A 27790-nucleotide genomic window follows, 5' to 3' on the forward strand; every position below is an offset into this window, starting at 1 on the left:
AGGAAGCGCTGGGAGGTAGGCAGAGGAGTGGGGACACAGTGCACTCAGGGGAGGAGGAGGCGAGGAGAGCTTGGCTGCCAGTGGGTGCTAACCACCCGCTAGTTTTTCACCATGGATGCTCCAGCCCCAGAGCACCCACGGAGTCAGCGCCTATGAGCCCTGGCATTTCATTACAAATTAAGCACTGAAGAACCATGCGGTAACTTATAATTGTAGCAATTCCACTGTTATTAGTCTCTGAGGGGAAAGCCAGCAGGCCTGCTTGGGCAGACTAACCCAACACAGGGAAGGCAGGGAGCTGCAGCAGCCTGGAGAGACCTCAGCCAGCAAGGAGAGAGACCCATGTCTCCACCCTAGAGAGATGACAACCGGGGGAGCTGCAAGTCAGACCGGGTACCCTTGCTGGGCCAGTGAGGTGCAGGTGCCCTGAACTGACACAAGAATCAGGCCCCTTGTCTTTAGTAGGAGTCACTCATGGGCAAAATCCGGCCCCTATAAGGCAACAGCAGAGCCGGGTTATTCCTTTAACCATTGATTTTCCAGACACAGGATTCATTTGCTCCTGACATGCTGGAGCAGGGTTCAGGCTGTGCAAGACACCGGGGGGGGGGGGGGTGCGCGCCAAATTCTGCTCTCGTTCACACACTGTAAACTCTGACTGCTGCGGGCTGTATTCAAGGGCACACAGAGAGAGAGAGAGAGAAAGAGACCTGGATACAGAGCATGGAAGTGAATTTTCCCCACAGCTGGCCCTGGACCTGTAGACACGGCCGAGTCCAGTACTGAGGCTTATTGGGGGGAGATCTCCCAGCATTGCTCTAGCACCTGCAGCTTTGTCTAGACGAGGGGGAAAGGTTTAAAAAAGGCACGGGGGTAGCTCAGCCGATTTGAAACCCCACCCAGTGTGGATGTAGCTTACCACCTCCACAGTCACATCAGCAGGTCGTGCTGTAGTGTAGCCCTTGTCTAGCCAAGGGGCTCTGTCTACACACAAGAGTTGTCCCAGTTTAACGATGTCAGTACAGGAAAGGGAATAAGTCACCCCAGTCTGAGGCACCCTCACACCAGTATAACTGCATCCACAACTGGGATTGTGCCAGAATGACTATCTGTAAAAATAAAAATCACATCCCCACTCCCGCACCGCCTCACAGCAGAGTTATACCAGGACGGATGCTGTGTAGATAGGAAAAAAACCCACTGTTTTCCCTATTGAGTTTAACCCCAACTGAAAACCCCATTTGGCACCAATGTAGACAGTCTAAAGCCTTCAGCTCAGTTTGAATAGGTCGAGTTACAGTCTCAGCTTTAACTCAACCAGTTCAGCATCTAGGGTCATGGGAGGGGCTGAGTGCAAGAGGAAGAGGGCAGCTCCAGGGAACGGGGGCTGACGGCACGGTAGCTTTTCAGAGGAGGGGAGGGTTGGAATGCTTGTCATCGGAACTGGGCCCAGCAAACACACCTATCCCCAACTTCAGTCACTCCCAATCCCAGGGTGCACTAGGCTAGGGCAGGAGCCTCCTCCGGGTCTGTACCGAGGCCCAGCTCCGAAGGTCACGTAGGAGGCAGGATACGCCAAAAACCACTTGTCGGCTCTCAGGAGACTCCATTCTCTGCGAAGGTTGCTCTTTTAGCAGGGCAGCCCAATGGGCTTCTGGTTCCAGGCTCTCCCCAGCCCTTGCAGCAAAGCACATGCCTGTTTTCCCATCAAGACGCTTGGGCACTGTCCAATCTTTAATCTATCGCAGCCAGTACAGGGAGTAGTTGCAGGAGGCCGGGGAAGGGGCAGTAACACCACCGGCTATTGTAAGCTTGCAAGTGACTTCCAAAGAGCCCAGTGCGGACGTGCGCACGCAACCACCCACCCACACGCAGGCTCTGCAAGTCCCCATTTCCTTACTGGCGTCCAAGTGGATGGCTTCCGATTTCTGAGTGGTCCCAACGTTGTTCTGAGCCTCGCAAAAATAATCCCCCGTGTCGAAGCTGGTTACGGGCTCATTCATCTGGAGTGGGAAAGAAGGCGTGAGGGAGGCATAGACAGAGGCGTAAACTCCCCACGAGTCAAGCAGCCCCCTGCCCCGTGCATACCAGCACTCCTGTCTTGGTGTCGATCGCGTAGCAGGAGTTCCTGAATTTCTCGTTGATCTTGGGGTTGGAGGTCATAAGGACGTCGTACCTGTAGCATTGGCAGGTAGGAGGTGGAGAGCCATCTGTTTCCATGCATGTCAGCACAAGGCAAAGAGGCACATGTTACAGATGACCCTTGAACCCACCGCTGTGACCCCCTGCCCTAAACACACCCAAGACGCGGTCATCTGCATTTGTTAAATTGCGTTTAGTCTAATCCAGTCAGTCATGGGTTAATAGAGGACCGGCTAAGTGACATGAAGGCAAACAAATGGCCAGCTCATTTTAAGTGAAGTAAGTGGTAAGCAGCATCCATGTCTAGCTTGATAGTCCGTTGACTCGTGAACTAAGTCAGTGGCTGGGCCCCCTTCCATTGACAGGGCTTTCTTGGCACTGCTCCAGGGCTGATCAGTGACGTTCCAGAGCTCAGGCCAGTGTAACTGTCATTCCCCGACAACGCACCTTTAATTGCGATGGGGAAGGAGTGAAAAGCGGTTCCTTCCTGACCCATGCAGAGATCCTGTGCTGCCCTGAAGCTTGATTATACTCATGTCAGCACAACTACAAATAGGAGTGGACTTTTCTTTAAAATCCAGCCACACTATTGTCTGGATCTCCTGGGACACATTCCACAGAGAGCAGCAGTTCCTTGCGTGGGTTCTGCACCAGCTGCCCTTTAATTCACGAGAGGATTAATGGCACTCACTGGGCTGGCTCTTCCATTGCCCTGCTCCCTGGGCAGTCATTTACACCACAATAAAATGGGTGTGGAATGCAACTAAATCAGAGCAGCTCTCGGTGTTCTGGTGCAAACGACTGTACGAAGAGCAGGGAGACAGAATCAGGTGCCCGGCGTTCAACATAAATGGCAAGTGCACATGGGGAGAAGTGTCACTGACCAGAAATTAACGCTTTGACTACGAGCCCTGCTGCTGGCAGTAGCCACCCTGCTGACAGGTGAAAGGTGCGATGCTGGCCGTGTGGGTGAAACCAGTGTCCCTCCCACTTTGATGGAGCAACTTGTCGAAACAAAATGTTTGACCAAAACTGCTGCAATCCTGAAGGAAGGAAACAGAGTTTGGTCCAACACTGGGCTCCCATTCGGTGACTGATTTCGCAGCGCTGGTGAAAGGTGCTAGACTGACAGCATTTGTGAGTGAGGCTCTGGGTACGGCCACAGAACAGGCACTGTAAAAGTAGTGCAATCTTCCCCCCCTAATCTTTTGCCAGGGACCTCAGCCCAGCCATGAAGGGACCATTTCTGGGGTGAGGACAGTCTCCATTGGTTTCTGCAGACAATACACCCAAGGTTCAGATTGGTGCTGACAGTGAGTCTTCAAGGTGTGAAAAAGTGGACTGACAGCACATCTGTATGAAGGGGATCTCTGCTTAAATGCCATTCGCATGTAATGCAAGATAAGCATGGACTTGCCCACGTCAGCAGGGGGAACAGTTACAGTGTCAGACTTCCTGAGTGCGTGTTACAGAAATAACAGTGCCCCCATGTAGCTAGGATTGTTTCTTCTTTGCCACATAATGGGCTATGCATTTACCTGTGCGAGGCAGTCCTCGAGAACCAGTTGTGTTTAACGGTTCTGAAGATGCGGAGCCAACAGAACTGGAGGCTTTTGAAACCATTGGATAATCTGGGCATTAGGCTTTCCCCAGGGCCCCCCTTCGAACCTGGCTAGCCTGACTGGATTACAGGATACTTGCCACTGCCCAAAGCAGCCTTATTCCATGGCTCTATTCCAGCAGGACTGACGCTGCTCTCAGGAAGGCCCTAAAGCTCCATTCATGCGCCGCTCTGGCCCTGCAGGTCCGTGGTCAGGGGACATGGGTGAGAATTTCAGAGAACCAGGTTTAGACGATTGAGGCTTCCCTACAGTCTAAGTCCAATGTGGAAAGAGTCTTGTTTCAGTGACCTCAGGCTAGTTTGCTATCCACTGATGATGCCGTGGTGTGCGGAGAGCAACATTGTTCAAATAAGCCATTGGACTCTTAGTAGGGAAAAATAATACCCTCCTTGCGGCAGGAGTCAGTGGGGAGGTTCCCCGGTCTGTGCCACGCAGGTTAGAAGTTCATAGTGCTTCCTTCGAATCTTAAACTCTATGAAAACACACTCCTTGCCCACAGTTAGCAACATGCCCCCAGGGGCCCCCTCTCTCCGAGACTAGAAGGCCTGGAACTTTAGCCATGGCAACCGGTCCCAAGTTGTAATTACAGAAAGGCAATAGTACCTTGGACGATGAGGTCAACTTCTGACTTATTTAGTCGGCCAATGCCCCCGCTCCCAGTCCAGAGGACCTCGCAGATGTACTTCCCCATGTCCTTCCGAGTCACCGAAGTGAAACGAATCCCCGTGGCTGTGAACTGAGCACGGTCTTTGTAGGGGTCTGCAGAGAAAGGGGAGACAGTGAGAAGCTGAGAGCACTTGGAGGTGGAGGAATCCAAGTGAGAGCCAGAACAGGCTGCTGGTGTGGAGAAGGGGGGGAAGGGCAGCCCCAAGAACCAGCCTCAGAGCAGAGAGCACGGTAAGGAGAAGAGCTGATTAAATGGGATTCAGTTCAAATACAACAAGAGGTCTCCCCATTGCCAAAGGAAGCTACATGCCCCTATGTCCAATAGCCAAGCCAGCCCAATCACAGCTGGCCGGGGGATGGAGGGGTTTGTTGCAGGGTTTAAGGAATGGGTTCTGTTATGCTGTGCTGCTGGCAGATATGAACTAGTTAGTAAGGAGGTTATTCCACCCCATTTCTTTCCTCGTAGCTTTTCCCACGAGTGCTCAGTGCTTTTAAGAAATGAGTTAGCAGTGGGAAAGCTGATTCCAGGCAAAGCAATCTAGAACGCTGTGTGTGGTTACACCAGTCACATTAAAAGACTGTTCTCAAACTGTTCAGCTGATATGGCTGAGCGACAAAGGGGTCTGCAGAAGGCGAGGAACCCATCTGCTAGGACAGAGGACACAAAATGGCTGGTTGGTTCTCGCCTGTCTTCGTAACACCTCAGCACATCTGTACACCACAGCTCAGCCATGGTAGCATCAGTGCATGCTGGGATTCCTGAAACACCTACCCCAGAGGGTCCAGCTCGGTTACTAGGAGAAGGCGCTTCTGGCTAATTTCCAGATGTGAAGCACTGCATTGTGGGAAAGTAGCTGAATCGGGGTAACTGCTGCCAATGCCTGTGGCTTCCTGCCCATATTGAGAAGTTACGGACTGAACTGGTTCAGAAGGACCCAAGCTAAAGACCTCACTTCGGATCAGGGTGGATAAAAATCAATGATTAAAAAAAAGTCTCATTTAAATTGGATACAGAATTATTTTCAAAAATAAACCTATTTAAAAATAAATTTGAAATTATTACAACCTGTATTAAGGCCAAACTTACTATAGTCTATTAAAATAATTTAAATTAAATTTTTTTTAAAAAGGAACAGTATGTTCACTGCTGAAGTTTTAATGAAAGTCTGAACTGGTGGAAGTCACTGGCTAAGGTCTTGAAACCAGAGTTTACTGACATGCTGAACCAGCTTTGGACTGCACATGCAGAAGAAGCTACTGCTGAGAGAATTTTTTTCCCTATTTTCAGTTTATTAACTAATTCATCTGAATGAGTCGTTCATTCATTAAACCGATTGGGAGCTGAAAAAGCAGAAAAGCTTGTTTTCTTCTTGCAGACTATGAATAAAAAGTAGATGTAAGAGAATGAGATCTACTAGCTCTAAAATCTTGCCATGGTGACCAGAAACAATCAGTTCAATTCACTAAAGTTATACTTTGTTTAATAAATTAGTTTTAAATGCTAAACATACTGTCAAACTTTTCTTATTTATCCAGTGCACGTAAGGTGGTTTTATTTAACTGCTTAAAAAACGTTTAAATGCTGAGTTTGTGCCTTTTTATTTGAATTCCGATCTCCAGAGTTTGACACAAATCAATCACAATAAAAGTTAAATCAAGTAAATAAGAAATGCATAATTCCCCATTTTCAAACAATAAAAAATGTAAACTTTAAGAATTTGAAGAACTGTATGTTAAGCTATATAATTGCTTAACTAAATGTGGATCCACCTGCTTAGCAAAGAGCACCAGCAAACTTGGGGTAAAGCTATATTTAGTTGCAATTGAACACATTTTAATGAATATCAATTACTAAAAATCAATGCTTCTTTAGGAAAATAACCGGGGGTGGAGGAAGCCTCCCAATTCAATGGGTGAACTATACTAAGCTACTGAGGGGGCACCAACCACCTGCAGCAGCACCCCAGCACTAAAACCTTAATCCCGGCCCTGGTGTGGTGGAGCAGGCTGGAGAGTGAGTCTGCCCCCCACACATCCCCACAGCTAGGGTTGTCAACTTTCTAATAGCAGAAAACCGAACACCCCTGCCCCACCCCTACTCCAACGCCCTGCCCGGCTCACTCCATTCCCCCTCCCTCCCTCTCCCCCACCCTTGCAGGGGGTTGGGGTGCAGGAGGGGGTACGGGCAGGGATGAGGGCTTTGGGGCACTGGAAGGGGCTCCAGGCTGGGTCAGGGGGGTGGGATGCAGAAGGGGTGAGGGCTCCAGGATGGGATGGCATCCGGAAATGCCAGCCTGTCGGATCCGCAACATGCTCCGCAGCCGGAGACCCCCACTACCTCTCCTTCGATGGGGTCGCCTTCGATTTCCAAGGCACCTGCACCTACATCCTGGCCAAGACCTGCACCAACACCGGGAACCTGACATTCTTTGCCGTGAAGGTGGAGAATGTGCCCTGGGGCAATGGGAAGATGTCTGTCACCAAGCTGGTGTCCTTGGAGGTCTACGGGCTCACGCTCACCCTGCTGCAGAACAGGAAGGGGCTTGTCATGGTAAGTCCTGCTCAAGATGTTCCCAGGGGGCTGAACCCTGCAATGGGGCAGCCCCACTGATGTGGCAATGCAAGGAGCACTTGTCTCCTGGGTCACTCATTAGGAGCGCGCAGGCAGGAGGGGTCAGACACTCAGGTTCTGATCCTGACCTTATTGGCACCAGGGCCAATCCAGAGGCATCCCGCTGAAGAAAGCAGAATCGCTCTGGATTTTCTCTGGGACAAGTGAGATCGGAATCCTGCCCTCAGCTCATTGCGCTCAGTGGATGATTGCAGAGTAAGCCCAGGGAACTGATATCAGAATCAGGCCCTGATGCCATTACACTGGAAGAGGTGACCCTGGATTTACCTTGGGGTCAGTGAAATCAGAAGTGACCATAACATAATTGAGTTCAGTGGAGTCACTACAGATTTGCCCAGGTGTCACTGAGACCCTATCTTGTGCCCATAACCCACCCCTACAGCATCCACTCCCCCGACTCACAGGGAATGCTCCGTCTCTTCCATGTGGACGGGGCGTCTCACAACCTCCCTGTGGTCGTGACCGATGGGCAGCTCCAAGCATATCAGCATGGTGGAAACGTGCTGGTGCAAACAGACTTCGGCCTCACTGTGAGCTATGACCTGGTTTACCACGCCAGAGTCACCATCCCAGGGAACTACCAGGGCCAGACGTGCGGCCTGTGCGGGAACCACAACGGGCGTTGGGACGACGAGTTCCTGCTCCCCGATGGAAGGGCGGCCCCTAACGTGGCAGCGTTCAGTTCTGCCCGGAAAGTCCCGATCCCGGGGGTGGCCTGTGAGGATGGATGCACCAGGAACAGCTGTCTGGTCTGCAAGGAGATGAAGAAGGACTTCTTCAAACAGCGCAAATACTGCGGGTTGCTCACGGTGCCCGATGGCCCCTTCGCCACCTGCCACAGCACAGTCAGCCCCACTGTGTATTTCAACAGCTGTCTGTATGATCTGTGCCTGGGCAATGGGGACTCCCAGGTCCTGTGCCAGAGCATCCACAGCTACGTGACAGCCTGCCAGGAGTTCCGGGTCACCGTCCAGCCCTGGAGGAGCACCTCCTTCTGCAGTAAGTGCCGTGATGCTGGTGTAGCACAAGGGCCTGTCCCACTCGCTCCCCTCCCTCTGCAGGTATCTAGGTATCTCATTCCAGGCCGCTGGGCTTCTTGAGAGACTCCTTTGGGTGGGAACCAACAACTTCATGTTCCGTTATAAAGGTGACCTGATCCTCTCGTCCCTGTTAGATTCTCCTCTCCTTCATGTCTGTCCCTCTAAGGTGTGGGGTGAGATCTCTCCAGCCATCAATTACTTCTCTCTCTGCTTTAGCTCTGAGCTGCCCGGCCAACAGTCACTACAAGCTGTGCGCCGACCTCTGCACCACCACCTGTGCCAGGATCACCGATGCCAGGAAGTGCCCAGACACCGGCGCCGAAGGCTGCCAGTGCGATGATGGCTTCCTCTTTGATGGCCAGGGCTGCGTGCCTCTGCAGATCTGAGGGTGCTTCAAAAAGGGGATATATTACAAGGTACTGCCCCCTGCTGGGGTATTAAATCCTATCCGTTCGCTTCCTCCATGCCCTGCTCTCATCAGCCATGTTGGATCAGACCGTTGTCACTTGCCAATGGCAATACATGAATCTCTGTAGAAAGGCGAAAGGCACTAATGGTGCAAGGCTTGTTCCATGAACCGTGTCCCTGCAAGGGCAGTGGAGTCTAGGGGTTGGAGCAGGGAGCTGGGAGTCAGGACTCTTCGGTTCTCTCCCCAGCCCTGGGAAGGCAGTCATGCTGTTATACTTAGAAAATGAAAACCAGCAGGATCTTATTCAGGGAATAAGGCAATAGTAGGGGATGTAACATTACAGTAGTTGTGGGGGACCATCCGGAAAATATGTCATACCAATGGTAAGCTGTTATCTGTCTCTCTGCAGTGGCAATTCTTAACATATCCCTGTTTGTATTCATAATATGGATGGTTCGGTTTCCCACATTCCCTTTTGTTTGTTCTAGGAACTGTGTTACCTCTTTACCTTTTAATAGGTGATTGGTGAATTCCTGCCATTCAATATCAAGATTGACAGAGAATTCAGCTAAATCAGTGCTCACAGTAAGATGAGATTTTTCTGGCTGTGGTAGATAGTAAGTGTGATTATTAACTAACATGGCCCCCTCCCCACAGGAGCTGCACCCCAATGGCTCTAACCGACATGGCTTCCCCCCCCCCCCCGCAAGAGTTGCTCACTAACAGCTCCAACCAACACAGCCCCGTCCCCCACAGGAGCCGCTCCCTAATGGCTCTAACCAGCGTGGCCACCTCCCCCACAGGAGCCGCTCGATAACGGCTCCAACCGACGCAGCCCCCTCCCCCACAGGAGCTGCTCCCTAACGGCTCCAATGGACGCAGCTCCCTCCCCCACAGGGGCCGCTCCCTAATGGCTCTAACCAATGCAGCCCCCTCTCCCTCAGGAGCTGTTCCCTAATGGCTCCAGCTGACACAGGCCCAGCATTGCCAGTCTTGTGTTTTTTTCACAAGTGCCGGGGTTTTGCCGGGGGGCTGGGGCTTGTCTGGTGATGGCGCGAGAAGCTCCAGGCCCCTGGTGAAGTCCAGCCCCGCTGGGAGCCAGCAAAGTCGCTCCTCTCCGCTCACCGCTCTGATTGGGGGAGCAAAGAGTCCAGCTGCCCAGGGTGGTGCCGCTCCCTCCCTTCCCCTGTCCCATGAGCAACGGGATGGGACAGCTCCTATGCTCCTCCCCCACCCACAGCACCCACCCTGGGAAGGGGCAAATGGGGGTGAGGAGCCCCAGGAGCTGCTCCCAACCCATTGCAGGCCTCCCTGGGACGGGAGGGAGAGGGGTGAAAAATCCCAGGAGGAGCAGAGGAGAGGCTGTGGGGGGCTGAGTTGAGCAGGTGGGAGTCTGGGATTGCTGGGGCGGAGGCTGGGGCTGAACTGACGGGGGATTGATGGAGGTGGGGGCTGGGGTGCTGAACTGAGGGGAGCTGTACTGCTGGGGTGGAGAATGGGGAGCTGAACTGGGGGTGTTGGACTGATGGGGATGTGGGCTGGGGTGGGGTGGGGGGGCTGGACCGATGGAGGGTGGGCAATGGGGGGTTACTGAGGTGGCTGAACTGATGGGGGGAATGGGTGCAGAGAGAATAGAAGGGGGAACTGGGGGACAGGATTAATTACTGCACAGGGGACAGGCAAATGTGGGGGTGACAGCTCCTGCAACAGGGACCAAAATCCCCTTCCCTTAGGAGAGTGGGCAACATGAATTGTCACAGACACGCACTGAGGTGGGCGGGAGAGTTCTAACATCAAAAGACAGGCCGCAATTCACAGTGCAGTCCTTTTAAAAGAAGCTCTTTATTTCTTGGGGCCGATTTCATGAGATTTAGGGTCTGACTCACAATTTTTGATCTCTTGAGATTGGCAATACCATAGACCCCTCCCCCACAGGGGTGGCTCCCTAAAGGCTCTAACCAGAGCCGTCCCCCTCCCCCATGGTTGGCCTCACCAATTCCTAGTCTTAGTCCTTTTGAAATCCCAATGAAATAGTTTTTCTTCAGTATTTGCCAATTTGTGACAATCAAAAGGCTTTGAAGAGATGGTCCAATTTCAATGATGTTCTGATGGAAACCATGCAAATTCCAAAACCCACCTGGTTTTCTCCCAGCTTGCTGACCTGGCTCTTTGGCATCTTGCCAGCAGGATTGCCTCAGAGCCGGGTCTCCATTTCCCTTCAGAGAAAATTTTGCAATTGATTAGATTTATTCTAAATTGGGACGGAACCAATTTTCGAAATATTGAAATCCTCCACCATAAAGAATTACTTTTCTCCAGCCAGTTCTATCTAACATGATGCTATAAACTATTTCTGGCTCCGATTTGGGACCAGATTCACTGAAAATTTTGGATGGGGCCCATTGCTAATCTGAGCAGAGGTCAGAATGAAATGTAAATGACTAGTGCCGTCGATTGTGACCTTTGCCCTTTCTTTCTCACCATGAAGGTGAATAACACCAGGGCCCACTTACCCATCTCCCTCAACAATGGGGCCCTTCGGCTCTATCAGAGCGACACCTCCCTCGTCCTCCACACCAACTTCAACCTCAGAGTGTCCTACGACTGGAACAAACACCTGAGGGTCACCGTCCCTAATGACTTCTCTGAGAGCCTGTGCGGTCTGTGCAGCAATTATAATGGGGACCCTTCCGATGACTTCTGGACCCCAGCCGAGGATCAGGATCCCAGTGCCATACTCCAGGAGCAAAACTGGGAAGTGGAAGATGAGGATCAGTTTTGCTGGCACAATTGCATTGGAGGTTGCAGACCCTGTGCCCCCAGCATAGCCAGAAAGTACAAGGAGGAGGCCTCGTGCGGCCTGATAACCAAGGTCTCAGATGGGCCCTTCAGCCAGTGCCACATCAAGGTGGATCCTACAGTCTACTTGGACAACTGCATGTACGATCTGTGCCACAACGACGACTACAGGAAGGCCCTGTGTGAGGTCCTGAAGGCCTACGTGGACGCCTGCCAGCTGGAGGGGGTCAGGATTGGAGAATGGAGGCAGCTGGCCAGATGCCGTGAGTACAGATTTGAATGCCAACATTATATAAACGGGTCTGGGGGTCAGCACTCCTGCATTCTATTCTTCTCCTTAGGAGGGAGTGTGGCCTAGTGCTTTGAGCAGTGGTTGGGATATGAGGACTCTTGGTTGTACTGTACCTACAGTATCTCTGCCTGTCTGTCTATGGTATTTCTAAGGTGGCTCTCACTGTGAATATATAACATCTGCCGATGACACATGGGAGTCTGAGATAAGTTGATGCCAATTTTTAAGTCAATCATCCCTTTATGGGCCTGATCCTTTAGGGTGCCAGGCACCTCCTGCAATGTGATGAGCATCATTGACTCTTCTTGAGGTGAGTGGGATTGGAGAGCTCTCTGTGCCCCATTAGAGATGTCCCTTTCTGTCTATTTTAAATTCTGCTTTTTCATGGAGAGAACTTGCTGCTAAATCTGTGGGTCCTTCACTCTCCAGCCATGGAGTGCCCCCTGGAGAACAGCCAGTACCAGCTCTGTGGAACAGCCTGCCCAGCCACGTGTGTGGACCAGTCAGTCCCCAGCAGCTGCCAAGACCCCTGAGTGGAAAGCTGCCAGTGTAAGGATGGTTTTGTGCTAAGCCAGGGCAAATGCATCCCACAGGGCAACTGTGGGTGCCAGTTTAAAGGGTGCCCCATGCCCCCAATGAGAGCTTCTGGATCGAAGAGGCATGTGGGACATGGTGCATGTGCAATGCAGCCACTAGACAAGTCGAATGTGTGGGTGCTACATGCAAACATTCAGAGAGATGCGGGCTAGTGAATGGCGTACGGGGCTGTTACCCTTCCAGCTATGCCATCTGCTCTGTGACAAGGAATCTGTGCTATGCCACCTTTGATGGACAGAGATACGACTTCCAAGGGCACCTGACACTACCAGCTCACGGCTCTGTGCGAGAAGGCAGAGGGACTGGTGGACTTTAAAGTCTACTTCCAGGAGAACAATACCGCTCCTGTACAGATCAAGGTTTATCAGATTAACCTCAGGGTCAGCAATCAATTCCCTGGGAAAGTCCTGGTGAGTTTCTCAAATTGTCTCTAATCTCTCTAAAACATTTGTGGAAAGTCACCTGTGTGATCCAGAAAAGTTGCAGACAGCGCATGGAAGGATTTTGAAATATAGGGTGAATTGTAACCACATTCTTCTATAAACAGGGAGCCAATGGAGATATTTAAGGACTGAGGTGATGTGGTTACACTTCAGATGTGTGAGAAGGTGTCTGAATCATAGGACTGGAAAGTACCTCGAGAGGTCATTAGTCAAGTTCCATGCAATCATGGCAAGATTAAGTATTACCTAGACCATTCCTGACAGGTCGTTGTGTAACCTGCTCTTAAAAATCTCCAATGATGGATATTCCACAACCTCCCTAAGCAATTTATTCTAGTGATTAACTACCCGGACAGTTAGGAAGTTTTTCCTAACGTCCAAACTAAACCTCCCTTGCTGCAATTTAAGCCCACGGCTTTTTGTCCTATCCTCAGAGATTAAGGAGAAAATTTGTTCACCCTCCTCCTTGAAACAACCTTTTATGTACTTGAAAACTGTTATCATGTCCCCTCTCAGTCTTCTCTTCTCCAGACTAAACAAACCCATTTTTTCAATCTTTCCTCATAGGTCATGTTTTCTAGATCTTTAATCATGTTTGTTGCTCTTCTCTGGACTTTCTCCAATTTGACCACATCTTTCCTGAAATGTGGCACCCAGAACTGGACAAAATATTCCAATTGAGTCCTAATCAGTGCAGAGTAGAGCAGAAGAATTACTTCTTGTGCCTTGCTTAAAACACTCCTGCTAATAGCAACAGTGTTACACTGTTCAATCATATTTAGCTTGTGATCCATTATGACCTCCAAAACCCTTTCTGCAGTACTCCTTCCTAGGCAGTCATTTCCATCTTCTATGTGTGCAACTGATGGTTCTTTCCTAAGTGGAGCACTTTGCATTTGTTACTCCTGGGGAAATTCTCGCATAATTTTGTATTTACCCACATAAAAAACATTTTCCTAAGAAGTGCTGCAGTTCTGCCTTTTTCCCACCAGAGGCCGCTGTGATACCAGAACAGCCAGCTGCTTTATGCCTGCTGTTATAGTGCCACAGCGGCCTCTGGTGTGCAAAAGTCAGAATTGCAGCACTTCTGAGGCAAAATGTATTTTATGCGGGAAAATACTAAATTCTATGGCCAGTGATGCAGAATTCCCCCATGAGCAGCACCTTGCCCGTGGAGCCAGTTTAGGACAGAGTGGGGCACACAGGGCTGCTGGGGGGTCACAGACTGGGATTCAGAATGACTTGTAGGGAGGACAGACTGGCACATGGGCTCAGGAGCTAGTTGGGTGACAGCGTTGAGCCTGGGGAGGGGGGAGGGAGGCTGCAGAGACCCGTGGGGATGAGGGGTTTGGGGACGGGGCAGATGTGCCTGACTGAATGGGAGAGGCTTGGGGTCATCCAGAGTCTGCATGGGGGAGGCTTCCCAACACCCTAACAATCCCACCCCCCATGAAGAAAAACCTCCCACCCACACCCAACACTCTCCAGTTTCACTCCTAGGTTCCTTCTCTCTCCCTGAGGTCCTCCGTTACCCCTGACTCCCCAAGCCTTTGCCCTGCTTCTGACAGGTGCAGGAATTACAGTTCTGTATTGTAATATAAATGAATTACACAAAGTTCTGTTTCAGAGTAGCAGCCGTGTTAGTCTGTATCCGCAAAAAGAACAGGAGTACTTGTGGCACCTTAGAGACTAACAAATTTATTAGAGCATAAGCTTTCGTGGGCTACAACCCACTGCATCCGAAGAAGTGGGTTGTAGCCCACGAAAGCTTATGCTCTAATAAATTTGTTAGTCTCTAAGGTGCCACAAGTACTCCTGTTCTTTTTACAAAGTTCTGTATGAATATGCCTAGTAAGGAATCTGTCAAAAACAACTTTGCCAGAATCTTTTCTTTTTTTTCTTCTTCTTTTTTTTTTTTTTTTTTTTTGGTCTATACATACTGACAGATATCTTGAAATAAATTACCAAAATAATTGAAACTGGCATGATTATATTGTGTTATTTTGACAAATAAGATATGCAGAATTTTGCAGAATTTTCAAACATTGTGGGCAGAATTTTTTATTTTTTGGCGCAGAATTCCTCCGGGTGTAATTTGTCCTTATTGAATTTTATCTTATTTATTTCAGACCATTTCTCCAGTTTGTCCAGATCATTTTGAATTTTAATCCTATCCTCCAAAGCACTTTCAATCCCTCCCAATTTGGTATCGTCCACAAACTTTATAAGTGTCCTCTCTATGCCATTATGTAAATCACTGATGAAGATATTGAATAGAACTAGATCCTTGCAGCCAAAACTGATCCTTGATATGCTCTTCCAGCTTGACTGTGATCCACTGATAACTATTCTCTGGGAACAGTTTTCCAACCAGTTATGCACCCACCTTATAGTAGCTCCATCTAGGTAGTATTTTCCTAGTTTGTTTATGAGAAGGTCACGCAAGACAGTATCAAAAGCCTTACTAAATTCAAGATATACCACATCTACCTCTTCCCTCCCATCCACAAGTGTCCACACTGTCAGAGTGTGCTCTCACCCCCAATGGGGCACCTCCTTGTGGCTGCAGCTTGGAATTAGCTCTGCCTTTCTGAAGCCCCTGCCTGCGAGTGCTGACTGTATGACACTCTCTCTACCTGAACTCGATGGCTCCCTCCTGGTGGCTTGGCCCTCTGGCTAGGTCACTGTAGTTTCTCCTTTCTGGGAGGTTTGTGTACCGAGTGTCACCAACTGCCCCAGGCAGTCTTCCAATTCACTGCCCCTCTATGGTGCCACATCCCCAGTGGCTGGTAGGGGAACGTGGGCTCACCCTCATCTTTGGGTTCCAGCCCAGGGGCCCTAAAACCAGCAGCTAAGGTCTACCCTGTCCCATGCCTTGTTTCTGTTTCCTTGGATTGCTTCCTATGTTGCCTCTATCAGTCTCCTTCTCTACCCTTCTCCGGCTACACCCTTCCCTCCTGGCCAAGACCCCCTCACCTCTCCCTAGCCTCAGAGAGTGACTGCAGACCTCCTCCCTGCAGCCCCCTTCTGCCCTAAGCTACCTTGCTTTATACCAACCCCACCTGTTCCTGTTCAGCTTCACTCTTTAATTAGTTCTCATTGCTCCCTGGCTCCTCCTCCAGGTGCATCTTAGGTGGTTAATTGGCCTGTCTAGCCACCTTAACCCTTTCAGGGGCAGGTGTGGGGTGAGCACTCCCTCACAGTGTCAATAGCATCCAGCAGAGGTGGGAACCTGGGGAGCTGGGGCTCAAGTAGGACAGAGAGGAGGGACCTGCAATAGCTAATGCCAGGGGAAATTCAAGTCTGGTTAGAGCTGGGATTCAGGCAAGCTGTAGGGAAGGAAGCAGGCCGGACTGGATGATTATTTGAACAGAGGTGGCTTATTATTGTAATCATGGACCAGAGTTCTGTGCTGGGGTGAGAGGTTCCACCAGAGGTGAGCAATGTTTCATATCCCATGTGTCTTGCTTTAACAGGTGAACACTTTCCTGATGAATCTTCCCTTGAACCTCATTGATTAAAAAATCACTGTGTATACGAACACAGCAGACAGAGACAGACACACACCTTGTTTGTGGGAGAGAGAGAGAGAGATGCACACTGCCCCTTTAAGTAAGCTGACCCACTCTTAAGTGCATTGTCTTTTTAAGTGGATCAGGAAGTTGAGACAGCAGCTGCTGCCCCAAGCACTCTCTGTCTCTCTCCACCGGTGTCACCTCCCTGCTCTATATGGAGAAGGGGTAAGCAGGGTGCAGGAGCAGGGGGACACCCTGACATTATTAACAGGTGTGTTGTGAGCAAGACACGAGAAGTCATTCTTCTGCTCTACTCTGCTCTGGTTAGGCCTCAGCTGGAGTATTGTGTCCAGTTCTGGGCACCACATTTCAAGAAAGATGTGGAGAAATTGGAAAGGGTCCAGAGAAGAGCAACAAGAATGATTAAAGGTCTTGAGAACATGACCTATGAAGGAAGGCTGAAAGAATTGGGTTTGTTTAGTTTGGAAAAGAGAAGACTGAGAGGGGACATGATAGCAGTTTTCAGGTATCTAAAAGGGTGTCATAAGGAGGAGGGAGAAAACTGGTTCACCTTAGCCTCTAAGGATAGAACAAGAAGCAATGGGCTTAAACTGCAGCAAGGGAGGTCTAGGTTGGACATTAGGAAAAAGTTCCTAACTGTCAGGGTGGTTAAATACTGGAATAAATTGCCTAGGGAGGTTGTGGAATCTCCATCTCTGAAGATATTTAAGAGTAGGTTAGATAAATGTCTATCAGGGATGGTCTAGACAGTATTTGGTCCTGCCATGCGGGCAGGGGACTGGACTCGATGACCTCTCGAGGTCCCTTCCAGTCCTAGAATCTATGAATCTATGAATTAGCCCCCCCGCAAAGCAAGCAGGAGTCTCTGGGAGCAGTTCCAAGGCATAGGGCAGGAGCAGCACATGGCAGTGGGGGAAGGGACAGTTGAACTGCTGGCAATTGATAGCCTGCTGGGCGGCTGCAGCACAGGGACCTTAGGGGAGTAGGGAGCTGATAGGGGGGCTGCTGGTCCACCCCGGTTCCAAGCCCCCACCAGCTAGCTGCAACGGGCTGCTCTTCCTGCAAGCAGAGGACAAAGCAGGCAGCTGCCAAAGGGGAGCATTGCACAACTTTAAATAAGCATGTTCCCTAATTGATCAGCAACGTTAACCGGGACAAGGGAGGTCTAAGTTGGACATTAGGAAAAAGTTCCTAACTGTCAGGGTGGTTAAACACTGGAATAGATTGCCTAGGGAGGTTGTGGAATCTCCATCTCTGGAGATATTTAAGAGTAGGTTAGATAAGTGTCTATCAGGGATGGTCTAGACAGTATTTGGTCCTGCCATGTGGGCAGGGGACTGGACTCGATGACCTCTCGAGGTCCCTTCCAGTCCTAGAATCTATGAATCTATGACAGTTCTATTACGAGATAAATAAAAAGTGTTGCATATAAATAAAAAGGTGATACATTTAATGTTTGATATTTAATAGGCTATTTATCAGTATTAATTCTCACTGTGCCGCAGTTTATCCATCTTTAAAATGGAGAGAATACCTGTCTGCTCCACACCGTTTTTTGTGACTAGACTAAATGAACATCTGTACTTACTTTCCTGCACAGAAAGAAGCAGAATCATCTATTACATGACCTTGGTTCTGGCAGATAAGGCTCTTTACCAGCCACTGCTTGCAGAAGCTGTGGGCACAAATTAGGCCAAGCACTTGTGGAAATAACAGCTCCCAACACACCAGACAACTGAACCCTTTGAGGAAAAACCCCTCCTAAGAATCCAGCCATGACAATCCATCTCCTTCACCATCCAAGTTCTGGAACACTCCTGAAACCTCTGGGACAGCAGCTCCATGGCAATAATTTCTACTTCAACAGTTTCCTTGTAATCACTGCAGAACCATGCACCTCTGGCTTTCAGAACAGCTAAGGCAGGGCACTAAATGTTTAGCTGGGCTCACGTCTTTGATCACACCCATCATGTTTGGCAATCTCATATGTGGTGCTTTCTGGCAAGAATGTAGAAATCACATCAGATACAAATTAAGACCCACAGCAGCAGAGACCAATGCTTAATTGTATGTTTTAAAAAAGCCAAAAGAGAGACACTCTTGCTACAGCATTTCATGTAGCATACCACACTAAGGGAATTAGAGTGAATGACAAATGGCCAAAGGAACTTAAGGTAACTAAGCCCTTTTGTACATAGTAGTATTACATATCTACGTAGTATGTGCTAAGTAAAGTTTGAGATATCACATCCATGGAGCAGTTTTCTTTTTAAAAGTAAGATCTGTTAACCTGTAGTCAGTAACACAAAATGTCTTAAGACCCTATCAGTGTTTTTTAGTAGTTAGAGCAGGGGTGTGAAAGTCAAAACTTGAATTCAGTTCCCACCTCTGTCACTGACTTCCCTTACACCACTTACACTCACTCCACCAAAATGAGATTAATAATAATTAATTACTTCACAAGGGTGTTCTGTTGTTTTAATTAATGTTTGGCACTTCAATATTTGATGATGAAAGGATCAGAAAGAGTTAATTAGGGTATTGCTTTAATATCTGATATTTAGAGCAACTGTCAGTTTATAACTATAAATGTATTTGTACAATGTATGGCTTGATGAAAAAGATATATAATGCTTTTCTTCAGCAGGTACTTTACTTCAAAAGACAAAGTAGATCATTGAAATTGTTATACCAATAGAATAAAAACCAGCAGGATCTTATTAAGAGGGATAAGGCAAAGATGCCACATTTATTGTAAATATACTGATAAAGCAAAAGATAAAAGTAAACAATGTTGTTTGACTACTTATTTCTTATACACCCACACACACACACACATACATATATATATAGAGAGAGAGAGAGAGAGAGAGAGAGAGGTTCATTCACACAATCATTCATTTAAGTTCTGTATAGGTGTTATAGTTACCAGCCTAGAAGTTGCTCATGCCAAGTTACTGGCCAGGTATCTTGGTCATGAGGATGGAGCCGAGTCTGTGTCAGATGCACCTGATGCTCCTGGAGGTTGGCAGAAGCACCAGAGACTCAAAGTCCTCAGTCTTGAGAGTCCATTCTTATAGGATTTAATTCCTATGTTAGTTTATGGGAGCTGTTTCATCCTGCTGTTGCTGACTCAATCAGCAGATGGCACATTCCTGTCCAAAGTGGCACATTCCTGGTGGCTCCACACTGTCCAAAGTTTGTGTTTCTCATCCTTCCAGGTGATGGGGTGGATCCCAGTTTACCCTCAGGGGGTTGTCTGGTGGTCCTACTCGACACATTCTTCGGCCGATGGATACTCCCTTTCTAGGCTGGCACCTCCCTAACCATTCATGTATATCAAGCATTCATCAGCATACATTCCATATCTTAACCATATTTTAATTTACTGTCTCCACCACTTTCAGGCTGTGTGCTAATTCATTTGAGATTCCCGGCCCTTTAATCACAGAGAGTGGGGGTCTGTCCTAGGAGCCGTTGAATGAAGTGAAAGTCACTTAACGGCTTATAGTGTTTGTTTACATTGTATCAATTACTTCAAGAACAAAGTCAATTAACTTGTTTGTAAGTTTTACATAGTAACAAAGTATCTTTCACAGGATAGATATAAGCAATGGTTTCTACAGACAGTAGCTTACAAGTTTTAACAGAAGACCCAAGAGATTTTTGTACTTGGTGAAACTGTTGGATTTTAAAGTGTGGGGGACAAATTATGAGGGGGTCACTGTCACTTGGGGGAATCACTGTTAGTACCTTCTTTAATATCCCTACAAAATATTATCTGTAGTCAGTCCCTGGGGCACAGATGTTAAGCAATTTCTACAAGTCACAGTCAGTCAAAGCAGAACCATAAAAAGAACCCAGATCTCCTGATTCACCTGTTCTATCCTCCGCTCTCTAGCTACCTGTCATGTGATGAACTACACCTTCTGTGATGGACTACTTTTACTGAACCAGGGCTGACTGCAGACAGACACCAGAAATGCCGGCTGTTAGCCAAGCATGGGAAGCAGAACTCGGGATCTTCAGCTCCAAAAATAGGCCTCTGTCACTTGAGCACAAAGAGAATTACCACCAGTTCTCCCTAAACTTGGAGCTTTTATTTATCTTTTTGGGCTAGTCTCTAGAGAGGGCACATACTCATAAACAAATGGGCAGGGCAGGGGCAGGCAGGGATGCACACATATATAACAGCCACTACATCACCCCCTTTTTGTGAGTTAACACCTGGTTGTCATGGCAATTGCACCACAGCCTTCATTGTGACATCCTCTAGCCCAAGCAAAGCTATTGAGGCAATCAACAAAAGTCAGTGCGCAACTTGGCCTCAGAGAGAGACAGTTGGTGCCGTGCTATACTGCAGCAATTTTCAGTTGTTAGTCATTACAAGATTTGGCATTCCGACCTCAGAAGTAAGTGAGTTTTTCCATGTACCCAATATAAGAGAACTGTGTGAGGTTTTTTATGAATGGAGTTGTGGGGCCACAGGGGTTTCAGCCTAGTTCTCAGTGGGCATTAGATAGATTATTCCTGTAACTTTGAACCTAGATGATTCCAAATGAAAACAAAGCTAACAAAGAAAAGCCTGAAAGAATCTTAACCTAAATAGGACTTAATCAGTCTCTTAAACAGAGGGATATTCTATGAGATATGGGAACAGTTTTAAGGCCAGTTTCAGCTGCAGAGATCACCTCATTGTTTAATTAATTCCTTTGCCCTATCATTAATGAGATGAGTACCAACCTGAAAAACAGTCCTATCTTCACAAGTCAATAATAATCCTTTGTCTAGCCAGTGATCCTAAATATATATATATATATAGAGAGAGAGCACCAATCACCACAACATCTCTCTATCCATCTACCAAAGTAGGGAAGTACTATTTACCTCTCACATAACACAAGAAAAAGGGGTCACCCAATGAAATTAATAGGCAGTAGATTTAAAACAAAATGAAGTACTTCTTCACACAATGCATAGTCAACCTGTGGAATTCATTGCCAAGGGATGTTGTGAAGACCAAAAGTATAACTGGGTTCAAAAAAGAATTAGATAAATTCATGGAGGATAGATCCATCAGTCGCTATTAGTCAAGATGGTCAGAGACTCAATCTCCATGCTCCAGGTATCCTAAACCTCTAGTGCTAGAAGCTGGGACTGTACAACAGTAATGTTGAAGTATCAGAGGGGTAGCTGTGTTAGTCTGAATCTGTAAAAAGTAATGTTGAAATTGCCCAGTAATGTTCATTCCTTCTGAAGCATCTGGCACTGGTCACTTTCAGAAGACAAGATACTCCCATTGTCCAATCATCTCTCTTTAAATGCATGGAAGATTTCCCTAATGTCTAATATAAATTTCTCTATTTGTATTCAGTTAAGATCTCAGAACCCATTCGTGGAGGATGGAGTACCTCAGGTCAAGGGTGGATTCTTGGTAAGAAGATAAGAAAAGTTTTACATTGTACACACTGTACAGAGTGACAGAGTGTGTGTGTGTGTGTGTGTGGGGGGGGGGAGTGACAGGGAAAAAGGTCTGAGTTTGAGCCACATAGTGTAGCCAAAAAGCCTCAGAATACCATGTAGGCCACTGACAGCTTCACACATAATCCTGCAGGCAGCTCTGCTTAGTGTATAGTGTCGCATGTCTCCTTCTGAACCCCCTAACAGTTGAGTGGTTAAATGTCTGGGTTCCTCTCAGAGATCCCTTCCTAAAATAATAGTTTTAGGTGCCTCAAAAACTCATTAAGCCACCCTTTTAAATCAGGTTTCCTGCTCAATGCTGGAGTCAGCAATCCTTTAGCTCCTCTACTGTTCACAGCATTCCTTAAACCCACAGTTCATAAATTGCTTTGGTTATTGGTAAAATACTCTTATTAGGAACTCATTGGGATATTGTCTGTCATTTTACACAGAGGAACAGAATAATAAACAGACTGTGTATTCCAACCCTAAATCAATAGACTCCTCCCAGTGCCCTACCCATTCCTAACATTTTGTTGTTTCCATTTAATTTAGGATGAATACTCCATCAAGGGCCAAACCAAGGGTCCACACGAGATTGGCAACGATGTTTTGGCCCCTAACCTATTTTGTCTTCCCAAATCCAGCCTCCCCACCTTTTAAAAAGCTAGATCCATCCTTGCTCAGGTAATTCTGGCAATGAGCATACTCCTTGCCCTAGGTTAGAGTACTTTGGGGGCTGCAGGGTTTCAGGTACATGTATGGAACAGGGCCCCCCATCTTTCTGAAAATGTGGATGCAGCACTGTTCAAAAAACTCTTCCTTCGCCAGGGGTGTGTGTCCTGCCTGGACCCCGGCAAAGTCTGGGAATGCCCACATCTGGAGCTTGGGACCCATTTTTCTAGTTTATGATGCTCTCAAGAGTGAGAAAAGAAGGGAATTAGGAACAGAAAATGCAGCAGTCACATGTTAGTGTGATCTCAACTTTGCTCTCTGTATTTCACTGGGACTGTAGGGTAGGCAGGGGGTGAGGAACAGCTCTACTAAGAGGACAACGTACTTACAAAGGTATTTCTACAGTGTAGTTTGGGGAAGGGGCAACTGAGAGCTCCTCCAAAGATCTCAATCGCTTGTAAAGAGATTATTCCCTAAAATCCTTTGCCCGGGAGTAATGGAACACTCCATCCCTGATTCAATGGAGTTTATTTTCTCCTTTGGTAGTGACCAAGACCAAGAAGAATGGCTGATGCAATAAAGCACATGGTGAGACAGCTGATGGCCATATAGGGATTAGGGAGTCATGGGGCTCACTGCTTTTCCTCTCTCTTGACCATTTAGCTGATATGAGAATTTAGGAGTCTGCGGGAGCCCAGTTCCCCAAATTGATTTGAAATTTCTGTTGATGAAACAATCGAGATTTTATTAGAGGATGGAAGAAAGTCACATTAACATTGATTTTACCAGGCCGTGGGATCATTCAGTGTTATTAATGTAAATTATGGTATATGAGGAGGCAGGAGATACAGGAGAGAATTCCTTTCCTGATACTCATATTTCCTTTCCATTCATGTTATTTTAGGATCAATACTCCAGCATGGAGTCACTGGATCAGTGACTCTCCCTTGCCTGCCCCTGTACCCCCCGAGGCTCGGTTGTTTGAGAATGACGAAAGTTTCGGACCCTCTACCTCTGAGTGAGTATTGGGATTTCTTCACTTCTTTATCTGTATGTATATTGGGGAGGGTGCATGTCCAAGTTTGTGCAGGGCTTTGGGTGTAGACAATATGGTTACCACATTTCTAAAAAGATAAACACATAACAATATATTCTCTGCAGTCATTGTAAGAAAGAACTACATTCTCTCTCACCCTGGGCATTTTCTGACCAACAACCAGCTCCAACCATTCCTCCTCACGTTAACATTCTCTTGCAATGCAAATACACCTTTCCCGCAATCCTGACTTCACCCTGCTTCTATCTAGTTAGTGATTGTCATATTCTCCCCTATCACTGCACTTCAGTGGAAGGGGAAAGTCTTAACATATTTGCAGAGTGATTCAAAGACTCAGGGTATGTTTACACTACCTGTCAGATCAGCGGGCAGTGATCGATCCAGCAGGGGTCGATTTATCACGTCTAGTCTAGACGCGATAAATCGACCCCCTAGCGCTCTCCCATCGACTCCTGTACTCCGCCACCGCGACAAGCGCAGGCAGAGTCAACAGTGGAGCGACAGCAGCCGACTCACCGCAGTGAAGACATGCGGTGAGTAGGTCTAAGTACGTTGACTTCAGCTACATTAGTCACGTAGCTGAAGTTGCGTAACTTAGCTCAATCCCCCCCAGTGTAGACCAAGCCTCAGTTACTGCTTTGGCAAAGGAGTTTACTACTATTTAATTTAGAACAGACCCTCTTCCATTCAGTGAGTACAGGAGATCTACTGTGCAGGTACATCTTTCTTTTGTGCGGGGAGGGGTCAGTAAAGGCTCAGGGTAAAGCATGGAATAGAGTTGCCATCTACCTGAAAACGTAAATACAAGATGATTATGTTGCTCCAGGCATTCTAAGGAGGCACCAAATTCCAGATTCCTCAGGACACTGGCCGACCAACACCTTCCCCCAACTATTGCTTCTCATCTTAGCATTTACATCAAGAAAGAATGATTCTTTACTTTCCAATTTATATCATGTCATCAGAGCTTTAAAGAGCAGCATACAATGTCTCTGCCCAAAAGAGCTTACAATGCAGCAGATTGATACAGATCTTACTGAGAGGTGGTAAAATGGGATTGTGCTGATGCAAATGTTTGTGCTTCTTTTTCCTTGAGACAGAGATCTTCTTCATCTCCAACTTCACAGTCTCAGGCGGATCAACTGAAGAGTGGGTCATCTTCTGCCCAGCAAATACTGAGTCTCTCTTCAGTTCCTCCCTCCTCAAACACCACACAGGGTGATACGTCAGTGTAGGGAGTAGGGTGGAGGCGTGTAATATGGCAATCGTCTTCCTGAAAGGGGAATTGTTGGATGATCACACCTTGCAGGCATTTTAAAGAAGCACCAGCTTCTGGATCACTCAGGGCACTGCCTGGTCTATGACAAAACTTGGTCATAGCTTCTCATTTTAGCATCTCCTTCAAAAGTCAATATCCTTTACCCCTGGGAGAATTCTGCGCCAAAAAAAAAAAATCAAAATCAAAATTCTGCATCCTTTATTTGTCAAAATAATGCAATATAATCACATCAGATTCAACTGTTTTGGTAATTTACTTAAACTACAATACAGAAAAATCACAATAACTATTCAGCATTTCCTAGGCACATGAAAGTTAAGTTACAAACACTTGGTAACTAATACCCTTTCATTTAAATTACATTACAGAACACAAAACAGCAACAACAACAAACAGTAGAATGTCATTTTAAATTGTTCAGACTTTCACACATGAAAGTCATACAGTTTTGGTAATCATTGTCCTGGACCTGGCTGGGTACTTTGGGAAGTGCTTGGTTCGGATTGTCCTGACATTTTATTGACTCTTTGGTAAATGTTTTATTTGCCCTCAAAGTCTTTTTTTTAATGGGTAAGTAAAATAAATCCTGAGCTGTATTCTAACCCCATTGTGCCACTTTGGCACAGAAATAAAGTGAGAAAGCACATAGATCTTCCTAGCTGAGGATTCCCTTACTGTCATTTATAATAAGGCTCCTTTACATCACTCTGGCAATGTAGGGGCCTTAAAACTTTTACAGGTTTTATGCTCCTGGGGAAATTGACTGAGAAAGGGAAGAGTTACCTAACAATAGCAACATTAACAACATTAACTGTAACAGTCAGGCTGCTACATTTCTGCTTCAGAGAATGAGATCAATTAACCAACAACAGCAACTTTAACGATGTTACTAACTACATTATCAGGCTACTAATGCCTCAGAGAATGAATCAATTAACTCAGGCAGGGCTACTACATTTGTGCCTCTAGACTGCCTTGTGCATAATAAAAAGCCCTACCCTTCCACACCAGTCAGCTGTTGTAGCAAGGGAGAGGGACAGAGTGTCTCTCTCTCTCTCTCTCTCTCGATTGTTCATGCACATACCACATACACCCCCCCCTGAGATCATGCAGGCATGCATGCCCAGCCCCCCGCCCCTCTCTCTGAGGTTGCTCGATGCATGCTAGAACAGACGCGCTGCTGGGGAAGAGGCCGTGTCCCCCGGTAGATTTTATTTGCATTTTTCTGTGCAGGGGCACAGAAAAATGTGGGTCATATGAATTCCCCTAGCAAGTATAATATGGAGATATACCTATCTCCTAGAGCTGGAAGGGACCTTGAAAAGTCATTGGGTCCAGCCCGCTGCCTTCACTAGCAGAACCAAGTACTGATTTTGCCCCTGATCCCTAAGTGGCCCCCTCAAGGATTAAACTCACAACCCTGGGTTTAGCAGGCTAATGCTCAAACCACTGAGCTATCCATCCCCCATGTTTCATCTTTACCCTGTATCATGCTATCTTGTTCCTTCTCTGTTGTGTGAGAGTGAGGGCCTTGTTTCCTTTATCACAGACTCAGTTATCTGCAATATTAAATGAATTTTACTGTTAAAAAGCCTGGAGTCACTGGTTCTCCTGCCTTTGCCTAGTTCCTCTCTCTTGTCAAACACAATCATTAGCAGCGACTCTAATTATTCATGCTTATGAGATTGCGAACAGGATCTAGTTTTCCACAGTTCCTTGGCATTGTCTCCTGCAACCTTCTCCAGAACAATACAATGCAAATCAGTGGAGTTCGCTCTACTAAACACTTTGGGATATACTGGAGTCTACTGTTCTCTACCCACAGTTCTTTCCTTGTTTCTTCTGATTCACTGTGGGGAAGGCGGCTCTGTATTTTATCCTTTTGAAGAGTCATGTAGATCCAGCTGGCTGGTGAAGTTGAGGGTATATTAACATGGACAATAAAAGCAAATGGGAGAGGTAAAATGGGGATTGTTCAGCTGTGTCTAATATTCTATTTCCATTTCTCTTATTTCAGGTGGATGCCATCTTCCTCAGGAACTTTCAGAAGCTACAGCCAATAATATGCTTAAGGTTGGCGCGTTGTCTGTGGGCGAGGACTGGGCTGCCTTCCAAGGTCTCTGAAAGCGAGGGATCATTGTTCAGGATGGGTTGTAGATCACCGATGATGCGTTGGAGAGGTTTAATCTGAGGACTGTAGGTGATGGCCACTGGAGTTCTGTTGGCTTCTTTCTTGGGCTTGTCTTGCAGCAGGAGGCTTCTGGGTACACGTCTGGCTCTGTTGATTTGTTTCCTTATTTCCTCATGCGGGTATCGTAGTTTTGAGAATCCTTGGTGAAGATCTTGTAGGTGTTGGAGCAAATGCGGTTGTACCTTAGTGCTTAGCTGTAGACAATGGATCATGTGGTATGTCCAGGATGGAAGCTGGAGGCATGAAGGTAGGCATAGCGGTCGGTGGGTTTTCGGTATAGGGTGGTGTTAATGTGACCGTCACTTATTTGTACTGTGGTGTCTAGGAAATGGACCTCCCATGTAGATTGGTCCAGGCTGAGGTTGATGGTGGGGTGGAAGCTGTTGAAATCGTGGTGGAATTCTTCCAGAGTCTCCTTCCCATGGGTCCAGATGATGAAGATGTCATCAATGTAGCTTAGGTAGAGAAGGGATCGTGAGTGGACGAGAGCTGAGGAAGCGTTGTTCCAGGTCAGCCAAAAAAATGTTGGCATATCGTGGGGCCATGCGGGTGCCCATAGCGGTGCCACTGGTCTGGAGGTATATAGTGTCACCAAATTTGAAAGAATTGTGCATGAGGATAAAGTCACAGAGTTCAGCAACCAGTTGTGCTGTGTCATCATCAGGGATACTGTTCCTGACAGCTTGTATTTCATCTGTGTGTGGTGTGGCAAAGTACCTCCTTCTCCTCAGCAGGCTCAGTCCTTTTTAGCCTTGGAGACCCAGGCTTGGACAAAGCAAAACCCTGTAGGTAGCACAGGGGCTGGCTATTCCTCCCCTCAGTCAGTCCCTTGCGCTTGTTTGTCTTCCCTTCTGGGGACAGAGTGCAGCCTTCCTTGCTGGAAGGGTTCAGAGCCTTGCTGCTCCTAACTTACTGGCAGCTTCCCTGGTTCTCTCACTCTCTCTTCCCCC

The 27790-nt window shown here is 47.5% G+C and overlaps 1 protein-coding gene across 1 annotated transcript in view; it reads right to left on the reverse strand.

Annotated features, from left to right (window-relative positions):
- LOC135892782 (junctional adhesion molecule A-like) overlaps nt 1-27790 on the reverse strand; it is an 85983-nt gene that overhangs the window by 6033 nt on the left and 52160 nt on the right. The window contains exons 4-6 of the mRNA XM_065420580.1: nt 4368-4523; nt 2089-2210; nt 1901-2003 (exon numbers count right to left, since the gene is read on the reverse strand). Of these exons, the coding sequence (XP_065276652.1) occupies nt 1901-2003; nt 2089-2210; nt 4368-4523 (381 nt within the window). The remainder of the gene's footprint in view (nt 1-1900; nt 2004-2088; nt 2211-4367; nt 4524-27790) is intronic.

The sequence above is a fragment of the Emys orbicularis genome, chromosome 20, assembly GCF_028017835.1.
Source record: "Emys orbicularis isolate rEmyOrb1 chromosome 20, rEmyOrb1.hap1, whole genome shotgun sequence".
Classification (NCBI taxonomy): domain Eukaryota; kingdom Metazoa; phylum Chordata; order Testudines; family Emydidae; genus Emys; species Emys orbicularis.